This window comes from Opisthorchis viverrini, assembly GCF_000715545.1.
Source record: "Opisthorchis viverrini unplaced genomic scaffold opera_v5_373, whole genome shotgun sequence".
Classification (NCBI taxonomy): Eukaryota; Metazoa; Platyhelminthes; class Trematoda; order Opisthorchiida; family Opisthorchiidae; genus Opisthorchis; species Opisthorchis viverrini.
Genome location: NW_008752034.1, coordinates 278,544 through 298,839, shown reverse-complemented (window position 1 = coordinate 298,839; position 20,296 = coordinate 278,544). Strand labels below are relative to the sequence as shown.

Here is a 20,296-nt window from a genome sequence, read left to right as displayed (position 1 = left end):
GGGGTTAATAATTATATATATATATATATAAATATCATACTAAAAAATTTTCCCTAGTGATCATCCATCAAAAAAATATGTGAGATTTGATCAAACCACACTACAGACTTGTTCATAAATTCATGCGCTCCTCTTTATGCGACCGAACTGGACACGTTCTTGTAACCCAGCTGAACGCTTTGGAGTAATTCGATTATCTGACTTTAGTCCTGCAGTGCTGTTTTCAACATCTGTGACAGCATAAGCTAAGCCTGGTAGAATTCCACCCAAGTTCGTGACATGCTAAACTCGGTTCATTTGACAGAGGTTTTGCAGCAAACTTTTTATCTTTTTGCAGTTCTCCGAAGAATTATTCCTGTAAAACTCACCACCATCGTTGGTTTTGTTGGCTGAGCTGGATACTCTAGTTTCAAAAGCCTCACCAACACTCAAGGTCACCACACCATGTTGCAAAGCAGAATGGTGCCCGATTCTATCTGGGTTGGTCACTAAACGTTTAAGGCTTTACATCTTAGCTCAACGATCAGAACAACGTTTGTCAATTCTACCTAACCCGACCAACATTCAAACGTTATCCCTGTTAGAATTAGTATTGTTTTGCGCGTGCCCCCTGTTACATCCTAAATGATTACTCTTCATATAAATCTGTCCACGTATTACACTGCTAAGGACTAATGTTTGCAGTTACTGAAGTTCGGCTGGGCAACGCTCCAAAAAATGTACAGAAAGGATAAGTCAAAAACTGATTCCGCACTTGAATGACGTTGAATTCCGACAACAACCAAGAGCCTTTATGCACGCAAAAGGCTGGGACAAGCAGACTCTTTAAACAGCTGTGTAGGTCACCGTCAGCATTCTTCGTTTCCTCACGGATAGACACAAACCGTGGACCGAGAAACTACGCTCGTTGGTTTTGTTAGCTGAACTGAGTAGTCTAGTTTCAAAAGCCTCACCAACACTCAACGTTACCGCATCATGTTGCAAAGCAGAGTGGTGCTCGATTTCATCTGGGTCGGTAACTAAACGTTTAAGGCTTTACACCTTAGCTCAACGACCAGAAAAACGGTTATCACTCCTATTTGAGCCAACCGCATCTTTACAGTCCGAGAGCTTTACCTTAATACAGAAGTGCGTTTCTTGGTGCAAACTATGTTTTGTACGACTCAAGAGAAAAAACCCTGCGACACGCAAACGCTATCCTCGTTAGACACGACCAACATTTGTAGCTGCGATTACGTACTCACTTGAAATTACTGAAGTTCAACTTGGCGGCGCCTCTAACAATTTACGGAAAGAAGAGGTTACACACTGATGACGCACTTGAAAGACGTTGACAACAGCCAGAAGCCTTTATACACGCAAAAGGCTGACACACTCAGACTCTCTAAGCAGTTGTGGTGGTCGCCGTCAGCATCCTTCGTTTTCTCACGGATAGACACAAACCGCGGCCCGAGAAACTACACTATCATGATACACATATGTAATTTTTTAAGAATTTTTTTCTCAAATATCAACTCCAATGATGAACTTTGCGCAAGAAATCTTATTGGTAAATGGCCAGCCATAAACCCGAAACGCTGCGGCACATCAACAAAAATCGTTTTCTTTTAGTTTTAAATTTGTCTAAGGCAACTTATCAAGTTGTCAGTTGTAACACACTGGCGCACGAAGAGAAAAAGCTCCATGATAGAATGCCATCACGTCTGCCCGTTTAGGACAGAGGGTTTCAAAAAAATGGGAGACAAGGATGTCTTTTCTTCATCACTTCCATTTATTTCGTGAGCAACGGAAATTTTTCAGAACGGTCACTAAAGCTCACTTTTGTTTTATTTACACATCCACTGCACGAAACAGTAGGATCTTCTTATCATCGTTCGTTCGTCGTTGTTGGTTAATGTTTTATAAGTTATATGCACTACTTAATATTTTATCGAATGGCTGATAAATTCAGTCAGATATTCAATTTGCCTTCACGTTTTAGGTGCAGTACGTGATATACAAATCTATGAGGGATATTACCTGTCTCTCCACTAAAATCGTTCAGCTGTAGCACCCTTTCGGTGCCTAACTTTCATGCCACCAGAAGGAAACAGGAGGGCTGGAATAGTGTCAGCTTGCCCAAGTCTGGGCAGAGGAAGTCAAGAGGCAGAGGTTGGGTTTGAACCACGGACCTTGCAGTTAGCAAATTCGCGCTCTAACCACTTGAGCCATCTCCACTAAAATACCTGTTTGTGATGAAGGTTTATTTCCAGATTTGATGTGGTCTGATGATTTCATTTCATCATTCACCCCACCAGTCGAATTTGCTGAAAAAGTGTTTTAATAAACGTTTCGGTGTGACTACATTGTTCCCAAAAATAACTGAACTACGCAGCTCGGTGGTGGACGAACTCGACAACATCGGTTAGAAAAAATGTTTTTCCAGGTGTTTAGGTTACGCAGGTATCAGAAGTAACCTTTCCGCATTGCATCTGCGGCTGGAAGATTCCCTTATTTAGAAATGGATTTAACCATGAGGTGTAGCAAACAAATAATCGCTGAAGTAGAGGAAAGTTTTGAAATATTGGACAGTACTTTAAAAGTAGCTTATATCTCTTAAAAACACTGTCATTAGCCATCTTTCAGAAAGTCCACGCATAGTGGATGAACGTTCCAGTTAGTTTGGGTGTATTTGATTCAGTTCATTTTACAAGTGTATCAGAGCAGATGGCATGGGTACATCTTTATTACTTGAAGTCAGTGTGGTGATCTACCGATCGCAGACTATCTAGTGTAAGCTTTAATATGATAAGTAAACAAACCATCTCAGAAGATTAACAAATAGGTAACTGTTTGTTACATCCCAACTTACAAATCCACGATATCCGGTGCGGATAACAAACTTTGATGCGTTCCCTTGATCTAAGTCGTCTTTGTGGCAGAGTAAGACGGATTCGAAGCAGATTGTCGGTATCGTGGGAATAAGCAGCGCGGATGCGTTTGATGCTAACACAAGTGAACCATTCTATTATGGCAATAACACATCTAGTTACCGCTGATGGGGACAGTATTCCAATGGGCTGATTATGGCAGGCATGAACGATTACCTCATCTCAAACAATTAATCCGCCTGTAGATTTCCTCACAGTGAAAACGCAGTGTTTTCATCTTTTAGCATTTGTATTTGAGGGGAGAATTAAACGATAAGGATTTTCAAAGTACACCTTACTGAATTTTCAGCCGCGTGAATTTGGTAAAGTGAACGTCCGGTCACGAGCAAATATAAAAATTTGTCACTTAAAAAGTTTGCCATCGTTCATTTGCAAGCCTTTAACCCGTAGAAACGTACTAAATGGGTTAAGCGAATGGAATTTTTGAGATATTCTAGCTCATTGAAAGCACGAAATTTCTTTTGAAAATTATCAGATGTCCTCATATCATCATGGACCTTTAAGTAGCTTATGGGAAGAATAATTTCTCGAGATGAGTAAAACCTTCTATTGAGAAGTCATCACTCAAGGAGCTAGTCAACACGTGACCACGTGATGCGGTGCACATGATTGGTGGACGAGTAGTGCCATGTTCCTTCCAAGTAAGAATCGATCACTCTGTCGATCAGCAGCTCATCGCCAAACTGTTATGCGTCCAACTACTGTCCAGAAGTTTCTGAGTTCAAGACTCCGCTGGTGACGACTCCCGATTAAAATAAAACAGCTTTACCACGTCTCTTAGACTTTCAGCATAGATTGGCTTAATTAACAAGATGAAATCTCTTTCGAAAACAGCCAAGTTTTGTCCAAAAATATGCCTCACATTTTTACGACAATATGTAATTGCAAGCAGTCAGTCTCTTTATTTTGGTTTGACACATTACAATACAATTCAAAAAGCCGGGCAGCTTGGATGGTGTAAACTCAGTGGATGTAATGAAGGGCATACTGTTTACAAGTGTAACTAGCTACTGGCAGCAAGCGAATAAACATGCACTGGTACAGTGGATAATTAATGGATTAAGGACATACTCAGGTGGAAGGCGTGACCAAGTTTTGTACTGTATTTACCGTATTTACGACGTAATACCAGGCAGAAAAAGTATGAGAACATATTCGATCGTAAAGCGCACTGCCATCTCACGTGGTGAATGCTAGCGTCAGGCCAATTCAAATATATGATGTGATATTCAGGGTCCTTTTTGGTGGAAAAAAAGCGCGCGAATATGTTCTCAGACCAACTATTCGGGACGTTTTACCTGAATGTCAACCTAGAGTAAGGTCAGTCACAGAAGGTGTTGTGTGTGGGCTGCAGGTAAAAGTGAACGGATTAATGTTTCCTGCATACGTTTACCGTATTTGGCTTAATCACAAGAAGGACTCTGACAAAAAATCCAAAAGCTTTAAAAAATGATGACAGTGTTAAACGCAAACTTTTTATAACGTTTTCAGGGAGAACCTAAAAACACTGTGCTTTTATAGGCGCTTGAAAAACTATGTGACTAAATGCCAGCTCACCGACAGTTCTTATTGGTTCACAAAAAGAACGAGTGGTATCGGTCATAAATTACCCAACGCCAATTTGGTTCGTTAGTGCGCTCGAATCAAGTAACATTTGCAAACCTTATAAAGGGTCAAAGTCGCTAACTTTTTTCTTGTAAACCGGAGAAAAATTCAGGTGAATCTGCTAGTCACACACTGATTGTTTGCAAAAGCGCATATCTTTAAAAAATTTGAGTGCAGTGGAAATTTGAGTAGCGCATCAACTTAGCTTGTTTTTCAGGCAAAGATAGAACCAGGCCAGACCATGTGACTGTTCGACATCTCAGCACTGGGGGCCTCCGAAGAGCCGGACAGACGGATTTGAATATTTGATCTTTCAAAACCGATGTTCCAAAAGTTGACAAATACGATTTTGCGGATTTACGGAATTCTGTTGGTGAGGTGGGTTTTAAGTATGCGAATAAAGCGGAGACATACGGATTGCAATCGATTTTTGAAAATCCACCTTCACATGTATCCACGAAGCAAGTATCCATCCTTGACAAATTTGAAATTTTTCGCCTTGCCGTTTTAGCTACAGTTTTGCAATGGGAACTTTACATTTGCTATTGGGCAGCGACGGGCAGGCCGTTTATTAAATTTAAATATTTAATTTATTTTTTTAATTTCTCTATGAGAAAAAATGGAGAAGTCCCGCTGAATGTATTTGGAAATTGGCCCACTATCGCCGCTACGCAGATGGTACTCTGACGGGGAGCGAGGGACGCAAAACCCGTTTGCTGTTCTCTCAGTAGATGAAGAGTCTTCCCTAGATCTAATTAGAACAAATGAGAAAGAAGCCAATAGCGCCCGCCATTTCTGGGTTTTTAGGTTACATATGGGGATGACGAATAGGTTAAACGTAGTGTTCTAGAGAGAGTTAATTTTCCTTCGTTTTGTCAAAATAGAAAAGGAACGTAATGCGACGCAATGTGTAAACTCACCTGGAGATTCCGGACGTTTGTATTGTTAAACAATAGAAATCGCTCCCGAAGACCTGTGGAACTACTAGTATGTTCCGCATTTCATTAGAATACACCCTTAAGAGGGAGTTAAGAACATCGATTGTGAGACTCCTTTTAAAAATCTTATCCTCATTATATTCTCCATCAAAGGAGCGCCTCTTTGGGTCCGGGACCAATATTCAACATAGAGGATTGTCCTGTGGGGTATAGTTAGACATCTACAAGTAACAAACCAACTTTATCTTCTTCCAGGGATTATTATCCAACATTTTCAAAAAAATCACATTTTTTGAGGATTATTGGGACCCATGAAAATTAACATCCATCAGAAACGAGATATTCACCTGAGTGCTCCGAGAAAACCAAATTGAGTTGCCGAAATCAGTCTAATTTGGGTTCAAGCAGATCATGAGGTTGACGGAAACACGAGGACTGCGCCTACCTGATTGTCGAAGAGTTTTCAGCAACCTTGTGGGTAGTTTCCTTTTTGTAAAAAAAATGTACTTCGATATCTCGAACATCGTGCCAACTGAAAGATGAGGCGACCTGTGTGCAGCACTTTCAGTTGTAGAATATCATAAACGAGAGATTCAGTTGAGTCTCTCGTGAAAACCAAATTGATTTGCAAATGGGTGTATTTCTCGAAAACAGTGTAATTTGGGTTCAAGCAGATCATAAGTTTGACGGAATCTCATGGACTGCGCCTAACTGATGAGCTCCAAGAAGAGCCAAACCGGTCGTCGACTGTCGAAAAATTTTCAGAAACCTTGTGAGTAGTTTCCTTCATGAAAACACCTAAATATTTCGTTTTTTGTTTGAAAAAGTGACGCAGTATGACACGCGCAACGTGAGAGTTGCTGGCTTAAAAACCGACTCACAGCCACCAAGTCTGGACGCTCTGTGGACAAGTGATTATTTTGTTTCCTGATTTGCCATAAAACTCGTTTTTTTCACTTGCTTGCTTTGATTCTAATTTTACAGCACTAATCGGGTGTTTTTGTTATCTTTTCTAATTTGACTCGGACACATGTCACTGTAATATGACCCAATTTTTTCTCTCTTTCCGTATTCACAATGATCACCTATTTGCACAGTCACGAGCAAAACTGACGAGCTGCTCCGACCAACAAAAGAATTGGAGCAGTCTAGTAGTAACGCCGATTATTAGGTTTAGATGGAACATGTCAAACAAGATATGCGAGATCCGTTTCTCTCCAGAACAAAACGAAAACGGCTTTTGAAAAACGCCTCCCCCTCTCGATCCATACAACTTACTCACCTGTTGTCTGTTCACGTGAATCCATAGGTATGTACAATTAAATCTAAAAGAGATATGCACTTTGGCAGACTTTTATTAGGCCAGTCGCATTTTGCAAAACCGAGGAGTTATATTTTTACACGCCACTCGGATTATTATTGATGTAAGAGCAGCTCCGGACCGGAAGGCTTGTCGGTTTGAAGATGGTGTCACACATTGCTGTTGCATTTTAATGTAGCCAGGAGGACTGCGACACCAATGGAGTTTTTTTCAGTAGATCTGGGGGTAGACTGGAGCCTCGTCATCAAATCTGCATTGCAATGAGGAAACTCGTCAGCTGAAATCGAACGACCCTAAACATTGTAAGTACGAAACGGATGACCCAAGTTTTCAAGAGGTATCAACCTGTGTGTGTAATGAGAAGGTTGTAGAATATCCTGGCACCTAATTTCATTTGTATCCTTGTTAGCTTATCGCAGTCCAATGAAGTCATAGGAAGGGAAATTAGTGCTAAATACTATGGCGATTGTCCACAAGCGTTTGGCCGGCACGTTTACTTGGATAGAATATAGTGCATTTCGTACTTTTGTAATGCACTGCACATAAGGTTGCGGAAAATTCCTCGACAGGCCACGACCGGTTTCGCCTTTCTCGGGGCTCATCCGGTAGGCGCAGTCCCCGAGTTGCCGTCAACCTTATGTTCTACTTGAAACCACATTGAACAAGCGAAACACACTTATGTGTAAACTAATTTGGGTTTGCGAGAGACTCACCTTGAACCAAGCTGGATTTCTCGTTCGTGATGTTTCCAGGCAACTGAATGTTTTGCACCAGGACGCCTCATGTTTCAGTGGCTATGATATTTGAGATATCGTGACACCTATATATTCGTAATGCACTACCCAACATGAGGCGGCCTGGTGCAGCACATTCAGTTTCCTGGGTTGTAGGTGAGTCTCTCGAAAAACCAAATTAGTTTGCAAATGAGTGTATATTCGCTCATTTCGTATTTTATTTATGCAGATCATATAAAGTGATTCGGTACTCGCAACTATCATAAATGAAGGCTTCTCAGATCGAAGATGCATGCAACGTTGGGGATTTTTGACCAAATAACTCATACAAATGGCTTAAGACCAGTTGCAGCCCCGTTGGTATTTTACAGCTTTTGACCATGAGGAGCTCTTGGGGACAGTTTATGTCATCACAGCATTTTATTCCAAACCTACTTATTGCTAACACAATGTTATGTGATTTTAAACTCAGCTTTGAAATTGCTCTTCAGACGTGAACGTAAGCAACCAGATAGTATACTGGCGACAGCAGGACAGACTGTCGTTTCCTTACAGCTTCCGTGTTTGTGTGCTACTGAAATAGGTTTATTGAAATAGGTTTATTTATAACTTAATCGGAAGACTTTGTGCGAACCTAACTCGACAAAGGTGAACACTGTACACACAGATCTAAGAAAAAGGAATATTTTTAGCACCGGATGATCTTCGCAGTAGCGCATCTGTCTGTCCGTGCTCGCTTGATGGTGTCAGTTGTGTGCGATTGTCTAACTCATCTCTAACCTACAGATATAATTGGACAAGGCTAATAGTTCTTTTGAATTCTGGAATCACGATGGGATCGTTTTCCGTTTTGTTTTTGTCAATTTTTTCATCAAAATACTCAATAAACGTACAGGTTATGGTCGAATTGATTGGCTACCTAACGGAAGGTTTCGAATGCACCACTCCCCGACGAGAGGGACACTTTACGAAACCAGTAGAGTTTATTTCCACCAAAAATTCCATTGAATGGCGTGCGGTCTTAAATTTCGGAATTTTTAAAAGGCACGGTTTTCCGTGAATCATGAATGGTGTATTCACAATGGTCATCACTTGAATGGATGTAGTTCTGTTATGTTGGCCTAACCGAAGTCATCATTAAACCAGACGCGTCGTGGATACAAAATGAAAGACAAAGATGATTTCCAGAAAAAAACGAACAAACCAATGTGAGTTTGACGTTGGGCTTTAATGGGGTGCTCAACTATTCAAACAGCAAGACTGTTACAAGTGGCGATCTTATTGTGTCAACACAATTCGACACGACAAAACCTTCATTTGGTTTTCACAGGAGATCAAAGTGAATGTCTCGTTTATGATGTTCTTCAAATGAATATGCCGCACACAGGCCGCCTCATGATTGAGTCAGTACGATATTCGAGATATCACAGTGTATTTTCATAAAGGAAACTACTCACAAGGTTGCTGGAAACTCTTCGACCGCCCTTCTTGTGGCTCATCAGGTAGGCTCAGTCCTCGAGTTTCCGTCAACCTTATGTTCTACTTGAACCCAAAATGGACTGTTCTCGAGGGATAAACTTATTTGCAAGTCAATTCGGTTTTCATGAAGGACTGAATCTCTCGTTTATGATATTCTACAACTGAATGTACTGCACACAGGTCGCTTCATGTTTCAGTTGGTAGGATATTCGAGATATCGCAGTGAATTTTTTTCAAGAAGCAAACTACTCACAAGGTTGCTGAAAACTCTTTGACTCATCGGGTAGTCGCAGTCCTCAAGCCCCCATCTACTTTAACCCAAATTGAGCTGATTGTGACTAGAATCCATGTGATGAGTTCGCCTTATTTGGACTTACTTTAGTCATTGTCATGTGGCTTTCGTTGATATAGAAGATACGGAACTCCGGATGTCGAAGGTTTTGGGAAACTATAGCAGATACTCCTCAGTTTTGGGGATGAATTATCTGATCCTAATTGAGCTAAGTTTTTGAGATTGCTCACATAGATATTCGGTGTCAATCAACTTTTCACTATCACGTTACACCCCTCGTCTTGACGTAAGCATTTTGCTAGATGTGTGTTGGCCCGAATACTGATCTTATCGCACTGTAAATCACTTCTGCCTAATAAAAGCACTCCTGTCTTTTCTATCTCTAACCGTGCAAATGTTTGTGCTAACTAGATCACAATAAATTTATCAAGAAGTGGGAACTCATTTGATCTGGTCCACAACTTTGGCTTTTTTCCCAGTCGTCATCGATAGCAACGAGGATAGCTGAAACCAAACATTCTAGATGCGACATAACTTCCAGGTGGTACACCTCTAATTCTCAGTTGGACCGTTTACTATCCGTTTGTCAGGATGCGTTCTTTGATGTGTAGCAAGTTTTAATCACATAATCTGATAGATTGTGGTCTTACTTCAATGCTCATTGGATTTGTGTTAATCCCAATTTTCAACAGCATGGACTATACAGTCAAATGAACCGACTGGATGTGGATGCCTCCGAAGTTGTTGATAAGCCAAATCGTGGGGATGATGATCTAATCAACGCCGGGACGGCATCCAGTAGCGAGAGTTCGGATATTCTTCGGAGCGCCCACGATCTCGGTCGAATAATCGTCTCACATAGCCCGAGCGAAGATACTGTGATACAATTGCTACAGTCCACGTCCAGTGGACACGCTTTCAGTTTACGCGACGTACTGGCTCACAGACTGCCCGTTTTTAATGATGAGGAGGAAGAGGAATCTGTCGGTGGCACGGAGGATAAAATGGCTCCCGACACAGAATGACTATGCCCTACAGCTCTTCAGCAATTTGCTGGTTGTACGTGATTCTGCTGAAACGTCAAGTCTGATGCCATGGATCAATGTCGTCAGTGCTCTGTACGTCTTCTGTTGCTATACCCAATTTCACAACATCGTTTCCAGACATTCCTTTCGCTGGACTAGAGCAAGTGACCCGACTACCCCCATCCTGACTACGGGCTGTGGGACAGTATTTTATTTGTAAATAATATACTGTATAATTTGGTCGTATACTCCAAAATACACGGAAAAATAAAAACCAAGTTTGCATCACAATAAAAGAAGGAGGGAATCTCTCACTTCTCGAGTTGGAAGGTTCCATTACGCAGGAGATGTTTTTTATCGTTTGCTTGCTGAACAAGTACCCCGCTTGCTGTTTAAAGTTGATACATCGGCTCTATGTCAGCGGTGCACGTCACTGACTAAGATAACCCTTTAGAGTAACTACAGTTGCGAAGTCCTTACAAAGAAACAAGTCGTTCAATGTACATAGTCGAAAGCTAGAATTTCTATTAGGAATTTTCAATGGCAGCACAAAACGGATAAGAAAAAATGTGTCATCACTTGACTGGTCTTTTGAAAACAAAATCAAAACGTAGTTTAAAGTAAAGGAAGAACTACGTAGAGCAATTCAGTAGAGCGCTTGATGAGGAAAAGACTACTTTCGAAAATAACAGCCAAATTGTGTGTAAACGAGTGAACTTGTAACGGATGGACCAATGGTAACAAATTTTCAATGAATTGGGCAGTATTGATGGAAATTACACAGTTATATTAGCAGCTTTCGTGTTCACTGATGAGACGGTATCTTATCTGTTTATTCGACAACACATCAGTTACAGACCTCGCAAGTCGGTTACATTTCGCAGTTCAAAATAACTCCAGACCGGCGAATATTTGCAACCCAATTAGGCTTTTTGCTGATCAAACAGTTACAAGTTTACGTGTTTACTGATCCTGGCAATTAGCTTGCATACGTTTCAGCACCTCTTGAGGCAGCAGCTTCAGTGTGCGGTTGGATGCATACATTTAAAAGCTAATTGACAATGGTGTTGAATAAGCAAACGGCCGTCAAAATCCGACAGACATTCAATTGAAGTTGAACACCAGGGTTCCCGGTGAGTTTCCCGTCTGAACCAAATTAGTGCGCAAGTGAGTGCATTGGCCGCACTTTATACGGCGACAGTGATGTAGGACAGCAATCGAAAGAGTCCAAGCGTGGCTTAATTCCGTAGAACAATAGGACAGCAATCGAAAGAGTCCAAGCGTGGCTTAATTCCGTAGGACAAATGTTCAAACAAACGCATCTTGTTCGCACGAGTCTCGTTATGACACAGTGTTCGTCCAAGCCACGAGGAAAACATCACCCCCTAGGCTTACGTGTTCCATTTATCGAGGCTGAAATTGCGAGAGTGATGAGCGATTGTTCCACCGTGAGTATATCAAGTCAATAGACATCATGCCAGTCATCCCCTAACGACTTCTAAAAACATTAATGCACACAGTTTGGAGTGATTCGTCCGTACTGACCGATACTGAGGTTCAAATGATTTATCAACTGTGACAGTCAATTTAATCGCTGGGATGTGATAAAAAACAACCAAGTTTAGGGACTAGTCGCATTCTTTTGTGTTTTTGATATCCAGCGCAATACAACATTTCGACGCATCAAACGCCATTCAGCAAAGCTGGTGCCTTTGCAGACTCCGGGCAATGGGGCGTGACTTGCTTAAATGTAAATTAATGAAAAGGAATTCATTTTTTATCAGTCATGTTTGTTTATTTACAAATAAATTAAAACTTTCAGGGGAGAACCAAAAGGACAAAATATCCTGGGGATAGCCTGGTTGGGCTCTTTTGTCTCAACCTTCGGTTTATGACCTAATATCTTGTCAACATCTTCGCAGTTTGCATCAATCACTAGGGGCAAAAGTGCATTAGAACAATTTCCGTAGCACACTGAACGTTGTCTACACTCGATTTTCCAACACAATTTTACGTAATCCTGATTTGCACAGCAAGAGAAACAACTGGTGAAGCTACTCTCTAGGTTCCATCCTTGTAACGTACGAGTGAAGTGTGGCGTTTAACAAAAAGTTGACCTGACTATTGCTTAGGCGTAACACACTACTTATAGGGTTACTGAAAACTCTCCGACAACCCACGACTGGTTTCGCTCTTGTTGTCAGGTAGGCGCAGTTCTCGAGTCCCCTTTAAACGTTACTTCTACTTGAAGCATATTTATTTGAAGAAAGCCATCAGAAATGAGAGATTCATCTGGATTAAGTTGAATCTTCCAGCAAAAAGATAATTTTGTGTGCATCTGTCTGTGTGTTTAATCGTAATCTGATGCGCTTTTGTGTCCTGCAGTGCGATTTCTGTCTTTAAGCGATGGAAATTAGTATAATATTATAAACCATGCCTTTGCACTTGTTCGATGGCACTATTTATAATCCCGGTCAACAGATTTTTAATCAGTACCCCTTGTTGTTATTCTGTTTAAGTGGCCCGAAAAAACAGAGTTGAGTGGCCCGTAAACACTTTTGCCTGATTGATAATTCATTTGTCTTGTTCTTGAAAATATCTCCCTTGAAAAGAAGCCCAAATGTAGTAATCCAAGCAAATTTAAGTACTAGATACCCCAGGGAGAAGAAATAGCTCGGATAAGCCGTCTGGATACTGATGGACATAGGAAGATCCAATCAGTTATTGGTGAAACCCCAATTTGGATGTTAATTTTGCCTGGCTTGGTTTTAATTAAAGTTGATTCTATCCGCTCGGGTAGCAAAGAAAAGATCCATATCATGAATGTCGTTAAAGATCGATGAGATCAGAGTGCTACAGGGTCGGTGTCTCGGTGGCGAAACCAAATTTCATCATTTTATAAATTTCTTTTTTTTCGGGTAAAGAGGCTCCCATGTGTACAGCAAAACAGTCTCCTTTTGTTGCAAGCGACGTTACAGGTGACTATGATATCATTTTCAGCCCCATGAATTCCGACACAAGAACGTCTCGAATTGCCAATTTTCCGCAATTCCTTCTATTTAACCAGAATTAAATCAGACATATATCATACCGTTTTCCTTCAAGGCTGGTTTGTACACATTCTGCGTATAAATACTGCTCCAGTGTCATCTCGGTAGAAATTTTCTAAAGTTGTGTGTCTGATGCAGACCCCAGGTAATTCGCGTTGAGACAGCAATTAATTTTTGCGTACTGTTCTCATCCAGCACACAACTGCGTGGGCAAAAATGGAAGTCATGCCAAGTCATGCACCGAAAAACAGTGAAAAGGTTGCATCAACCTCCGAAAACGTCGATGATTTACAGTTTTGTATCTACTTTTAGTGACCTACATCCAGCATTCAATTAAGTGATGCTGACATTTTTGAAGGAAATTATTCTTCCGCAATATTCTTACCTAAGACTAGAATACTTCCAGTGTCGTTTTTTAATCATTTTCTAAAGTAAACTAATCGTAAAAAACGGAAGGGTTTCAATTTCCCGTTGACCTTAATTACTAGGCTATTAACCGTGGTATTTCCAGAATCACACAGGTATCAGGCTAAGCAAACCTTCCGGCATACGACAAATCGTTATCGATGGATGTATACAGCAATATCCGCAAATTAAACTGCAGCGGATAACCTATTAAGGGACAAATCAGGTAAACAAAGATAAAACAAATGCTGAGAGCATAACCGTTAGCGTGTACTAATTGCTGATCAGATGATGATAACAGGAGCTGAACCGGTTTATATGAATCTCATGTGTTCAAAGATAAACCTTGCCGAGATCTCCGGCACCATATTAGAACATGCAATATATCAAACCCGTAGTCACGTGACTTTGCAGCACGTTATCTTAAGAATATATCCCTTAGAATCAGTTGTTATAAAGCTAACATGCCTCGTGTTATCGGAGGTATAGCGTTGGTCCAAAGATATATATGAAGTAAAATACTACTAATAAGGATTCATCAGTAGTTTTTGTTTGTACTAACATAAATACCCCAGGTTGGAAAGCGAGTCTTTCGTTCCGAAATACGGTACACATCTTTAAATTACAACATTTCAAGATGTTCGGATATAATTTCTTTGCTCTCTATCACAGGATCAGTATGTTTCTAAATACTATTGTAAAAAGCACAACTGTGTATATTATCCCGAAAGATAAAGAATTTCAAACGACAATGAACCGATCTCAAGTTTATAAGTCTCGAATACCGAAAACAGGTAGACCTTGTCAGGTTTGAATATTCGATTTTTCGTAGTGCAGTCTGAGTCAAAAGGGCGCCGAAATTGCCATGTTTTCCCCGATACAGGCTGCTATCAGTACCAGGCGCGATTTCGTGTTCCTTGGAAATGTCCGCCTTTAGGAGACTGCCTCGTCCTTACGTACCCTCATTGGCACCCTCTTTTGAAAACATCATCATCTGTTTCAGCACTCTCTGAGATCATTTCTCTACAAAGTAATATGCATTACATTTGTGCAGCCTATCAAAGACTAGTAGCGGAGTTTTTCGAGTTTCCGCGAAAAAATGTCCTCCACTGAATCCCAGAAATATGTCATGTATAGAATTTGTCCAGGTTAAAAAACGGTGCGCTATGTAGTGCACGTGATAAAGTTCCACAATGAACAAAATGGTCAGGATTAGGTCCCATTTTTCCTCGGAGAAAAAATGATTTTTAAATCTGTCAAGAGATATTTACATAAACTGCACGGTGTAAAACGTTTTCACACTGACGTGATGACTAGGTGGAAGTTAGATCGATCCTAACTTTGCCCCTGGTTTATCGTATCCAAAGAACAACTGTATCATGGTTAAATTTTTATTTTCATTCAGTCGGTTTGAATATGTGTGTTTCCCTTCTGGAGTAGTCGCTCAGAGTTCCTCATTCTGTGCCCCGAGAGCGATCGATAAACGTCAGTTCGTAGAATGAAATGCAAGCGGTTCGTGTGCAGAAGCGTGGTCATAGAATAGAGCACAGTAACAAAGCGCCCTTGGGCGGCCCAGAAACTATACACCGATCGACGGTATGGCTGAGCTGATTTAATCCCATTGTTATAAAGCTGCAGGTGACGATGAACGCCATTCATTTTCGAACTGTGGGTAAAAACTGGTAGTCACTCACTTCTTTATCAAGCGAGATTTGCACGCGCTGCGGTGGGAGACAAAACCAAATCGATTTGCCTAGAATCGTTCATCAGCACCAGGCTTTTTCAAAAGAACTTTTTCAGTTCATATGAATAAAAGTTTAATCATATGTAGCATATAACAAGACCTGGCAAAGTAATTTAAATCATCACGCCAGTATGCAAACATTTCGGTGAGGCTGCCTCCCCACTTTTATGGTGTCTCAATCGTAACTACGATGCTCGTTTGTTTCAATGATGAACAGATGCTGTTACAAGAGTAACTAATTACAGGTTTCTGCTATCTAAGAGCGCATTAGATGGCACTAGTTTGCAAGTTTTACTCCAAAAAGAAGCAGTCCTTTGGGAGCGACACATGAGATTTTGCGGTAACTAGGTTTCCACCAAGCCTTAGGTCTATATTTACCTTTTGTCGATTGAAATGTAAACCAAATGCGACTACACGCACCCTAGATTTTGGTGATGAGTGGGTCAGCTGTGTACACCGAAATTGCTTTAAAGCACTTCCAAAGATTTGGGAAGAGTATGGAAGAACATTCATTAAGATGACCAGCGAGTTCAAACTCGCCGCTCAGTATTCGCATGTGCAAAAGTGAAGAGAGACTCGCCCAAATTCCACAGGCTAGATCAAACAAGGCGAGTAATTAAACTGGGAGGAAATTAGTAAAAAAAAACGTGAAATAAATGTGTAGTTGTCAGTAAGAGCACGGGAAGGCTGCATACTAAAAATTACGCAAAAGTGCAACGAAACAGCAAGGACGATTAGACTGGGAGGAAACTGGTATAAAAAAGCGTAAAATGAATGTGTAGTTGTTAGTAAGAGCAGGGAAGGCTGCACACCATAAATTGCGCAAAAGTGCAACGAAACAGCAAGGATATAAATTCTTGTCTTTCTGTTATACCGGAAATAGCACAGACTTTGCTCAAAGGTGTAGATCGGGCTAATGTTGGTTAGGGTTCCATGATTCAGATCTTGTAGGAGAAGCTACTGTAGGTCCTTATGGCTCTTTAGTTTTTTGCGCAAATAATATTACTAACAAAATAAAAAGTAATCCGAAAAAGTGGGGCAACTAGCCAATATCGTTCTCGAAGTGTGTCGGTCAGTAACCCTACTGGCCTTTCGTACGTTTGCAGCAGACAGTGTAGTATGTTGAAAAAATTGATCCAGAATGCTCACAAAACTAATCAAAATAAAAAGGAACAAAATCAAGGGATATTCGTGTCACTGTTTGTTTTCCACCCTCAATACCTGAGCAGTACTGTGTTTTCGAGGATAGACCTTTGTAAGGTCAGTGCCCCGTCCGTTTGTGACACGCGAAACCGACCTTGAAATATACATATATATGATTTCTGCGGAAAATTTCGGCATTTAACGTTTCCCATAAAACCATAAAACTGACAATCCATTAACTGATACCACATGGCCAAAATTCTTTTGCATCTAATTGCTCCAACCGTTTACTCAAAATTATTTCGAGGCATACGGTTTGTATGAAACCGTCTTGAAACATCGAATTTGGAGAGGCACAGCACTGCGTCTATTTGGTCAGAATGCAAAAGCTCTACACCTAACTTTTGAACCATTTGCAAACAAAATGCTTAGAAAATTTGTGGTCAGATAAAAATATGGTGAAAAAACCAGGGTCTATTTTGACGACAGGCTTAATACGCTGCCGTAGTGCGTGTAAATGGGATCCAGTGGTACAGGTTAACTTACATAAACTAGACGTCTTTCTATCCCCAGAAACCAACTCATACTACTGAAAGGAAGAAGGCCTTTACTGCGCGGCTATCTGTTAGAAAACCCCAACTGAACAGTTACAGACTAGAGGACAGGGAAACAAAACTCTCATATGCATCTTGTTTACAAAAACTGAATATCCATCTTCTCCTTAAACGCGTCTTCCCGAACCTTCTTGGATATTCATCGACTGTTACCCAAATCCAAGCAAATGCGTCTCCACGAATTCCGTAAGAGATCTCACGTTTAAAGAGACGCGAAGTGGATTTACGTGAAAACGTACTACTCTCATGCCACTCCCATCAGTAGTATCACCGTTACACTAATAAATGGAAGTCCAAAACCGTAGAGCATGATGTGTACAAACTTCCTATTTGGCAAAGCGCATACGCTGTTCATTGATGATTCGGATCCGTACAGCTTGTTTCTTTATGCAAATGAAAACAAACTTACCTTATTGCATAAACATTGACGAAATCAAAAACGTAAACATTGGGCAAGTTCTGATGGGATTGGAATTGTATTCGATGTTCATCTGCTTGGACAATTCTCCTTGCAGTGGCAAGCTAGATTTCAAACGAGATTGTCATGAGTACAGGTTTTAAGTTCGAAAAAACGATCATCAGACAGTGGAGTGTCGATTGCTGGGAGATCATTTTCAAACTTGAGGGTTCCCTGAAGCGTAAATTTTTGGAACTGGTCTGGAATCAGTCCCCGGGTTCTTCTAATTATCTGTCGTCTTGTTGAGTCAGTCTAATTTGAGCTTACCTCGTTTGGAAGCTTTGGGGTTGTGTTTTGTACCTACGTCAGCTATTTGTTCTAGGATAGGTATGTATGGTGGGGCTAGAGTTCGGGGGTTGGGACATTTTATCCTTCTTTTTCCGAGGAAAATTATCCCAATCGGTTTTCCCTCAATATTTTTGTTACATTGACGTATCTCCTTCCTTTATTGAATTTTTTCCTTGTAGGCTGTGTAATCTGCGTCGATATCCGGTACACCAATGCCTTTGTTCAATCGTAACTTTGATACTGCACTTTTCGATCCTGTGAGTAAAGGGGATGCACTACTGCTGCAGCGCACGTTTTTTCGACAATCCCGGAGTGTACTTGTTGATAACATCAGGGTTTATTATGATCGGACGTGTGTGTACTACTTACCCGGCGAAGTTCCACTCCACTTTTGCGGTATTTCGGTTTCAGCTATGTATGTTCGGATAGGGTTGGATTTAAGGACTGTTATCTGGTGAATTGTGTTGTTGTTGATTAGACTGGTGTCAGGATTTCGTTCATTAAGCGATAACCTCAGTGGGTTCATTTATCGGTTAGGATGATTAATTCGCAGTCCCAGCGATTCATCGCGATGATTCTGTTCAAACTGACGAGTGAGTCATAATATGGGCTAGAATGCTTGCCTTTTCAGTTCAGTTCCTCACCAGCCCTCTTGAAGTGTACTGGAGGAAAAGGATAATAGATTCTAATACTGACTAGCGTTTTTTTCTTTTGGCTTCATGGTTTGAACTGGAAAAGTTTCGAAGCCCGTTGATTTTCTTCCGAGGGAGCGTGTGACGCAAGAGATGGTCTAGTTACGTCTTGATCATCTCGATTGTCGATTAGCGTACTTCCGGTTTACTGTCTTTGAAAACTATCTTTACGTGATTTATGTTGCCAGTGGGATGTTTTTCTGTGCTATTTCGATAAAAATCTTGGAACTATTGATTTTCTGTATATTGTGGTCCGGAACTAAGTATGTTTGCAGAGATTCGTCAAGGTTGATTTAATCGGAGTTCAAACCGCCCCTGAATGAATGAAGTACACATATGGTAACGCTGGGGCTACCAGGCGTTTTATTCGAAAATGGAGTACTTTCTTTGTTGGGTGAACTCAATGTCGGTTGGTAGTGTGATTCTGGGTGTTCGTTCTATGTAGTTTCATACCTGTTTGGGTATTTTTTTTATTCTGTTCCGGTAGATTCCTGGTGATTCTAGGCTACGTGGTGCGAGAAAAGAGAGAAACAGGGAGAGATTTATCGTAGACGTTTGTATCAACTGGTCAGGTTGTTAGTTGGGCCTCTTGGATCCGATTTATGTGACGGAGGAGTTATCTGCGCTCCATTAAGCTTTAGTAAGGCTTGTGAGTTGCTACAGAGGTGCCTCTAAAGGTTGGTTATCATTCGGTGACGCTAGATGTGTACGACTTTTATCACTTGGTGGTGGCCTTTTCAAATGCGACACTCTTCGTCTCTATTCCTGGGAAGCAGTCAAAAGGGTTTGGTTGTGTTTGCTTGATTACTTTTTCTGTTTTATCTGATAACTTATCTTGTCGCGCCTTGGTCAACATTGGTGGGACTTATGTGCTATTTGTTTCCGTTTTATTGTAGAGCCTAGACCCGCCTCCGTTGTTGGGCAGGGCATGGGTTTTTCTTTTGGGGGCGGTTTATTGTTAGATTCTGATTACTTGGATTGCAGTCGTTACTTATGTTCCTAACTTATTGATAGTTCATTCAGTCTGGATGCTTGGTTTCCTGTTGTCAAGTGCGCTGGGGGGTGAAAAAGAATTTGTTTTTCGATAGTTTGTGCTGACTTAGTATCTGGGATAGTACCAGGGCTTGTAAATTTAACAGAGGGGTCTGATATTTGGAGTTGAGACCACCTGATGGTGGTGTGCTGGGTTGCTCAGCAAACATTTGGTGGGAAGGTGCTCGCTTGTTTGTTGCGTACATCAAGGCCGAAAATACAATAAATATGGAGGCTATTCTTTTGGACAGGTTGCCTGAAAATTGCTGTAATGAGTTGTTTATGTAACGATGATTCACAGGTGATTTGTCACAACTGTTCCCTGTGTAAAACGTGAGCGGTAACCGACGATGTCTGCGGCCCATTCTGCTACCGGACGGGTCTATTGGTCAACATTACATGTGCTTGTTTCGGTATTTGTCAGCTAACCTCCTTCTTTCTTAGCCTAAGCAAAGCTGTCCTAATTCAAAAGCGTGGATCTCTTCAGCCGGAATGACCCGTCAAGACAGTTCAAGTCAGCTCCTCATCAACATCCGGGCTGAGGAAG

The 20,296-nt window shown here is 41.0% G+C and overlaps 2 protein-coding genes across 2 annotated transcripts in view; one reads left to right on the top strand and one right to left on the bottom strand.

Annotated features, from left to right (window-relative positions):
• Positions 1–2,277, bottom strand: part of T265_10523 (hypothetical protein) — a gene marked incomplete at both ends in the record, with an annotated part of 7,337 nt that extends 5,060 nt beyond the window's left edge. Inside the window, one exon of the mRNA XM_009176917.1 lies at positions 2,200–2,277. Within this exon, the coding sequence (XP_009175181.1) occupies positions 2,200–2,277 (78 nt within the window). The remainder of the gene's footprint in view (positions 1–2,199) is intronic.
• T265_10524 (hypothetical protein) overlaps positions 1–10,590 on the top strand; it is a gene marked incomplete at both ends in the record, with an annotated part of 71,702 nt that extends 61,112 nt beyond the window's left edge. The window contains one exon of the mRNA XM_009176916.1: positions 9,992–10,590. Coding sequence (XP_009175180.1) covers positions 9,992–10,324 — 333 coding nt within the window. The remainder of the gene's footprint in view (positions 1–9,991) is intronic.
• Between the last annotated feature and the right edge of the window lie 9,706 nt (positions 10,591–20,296).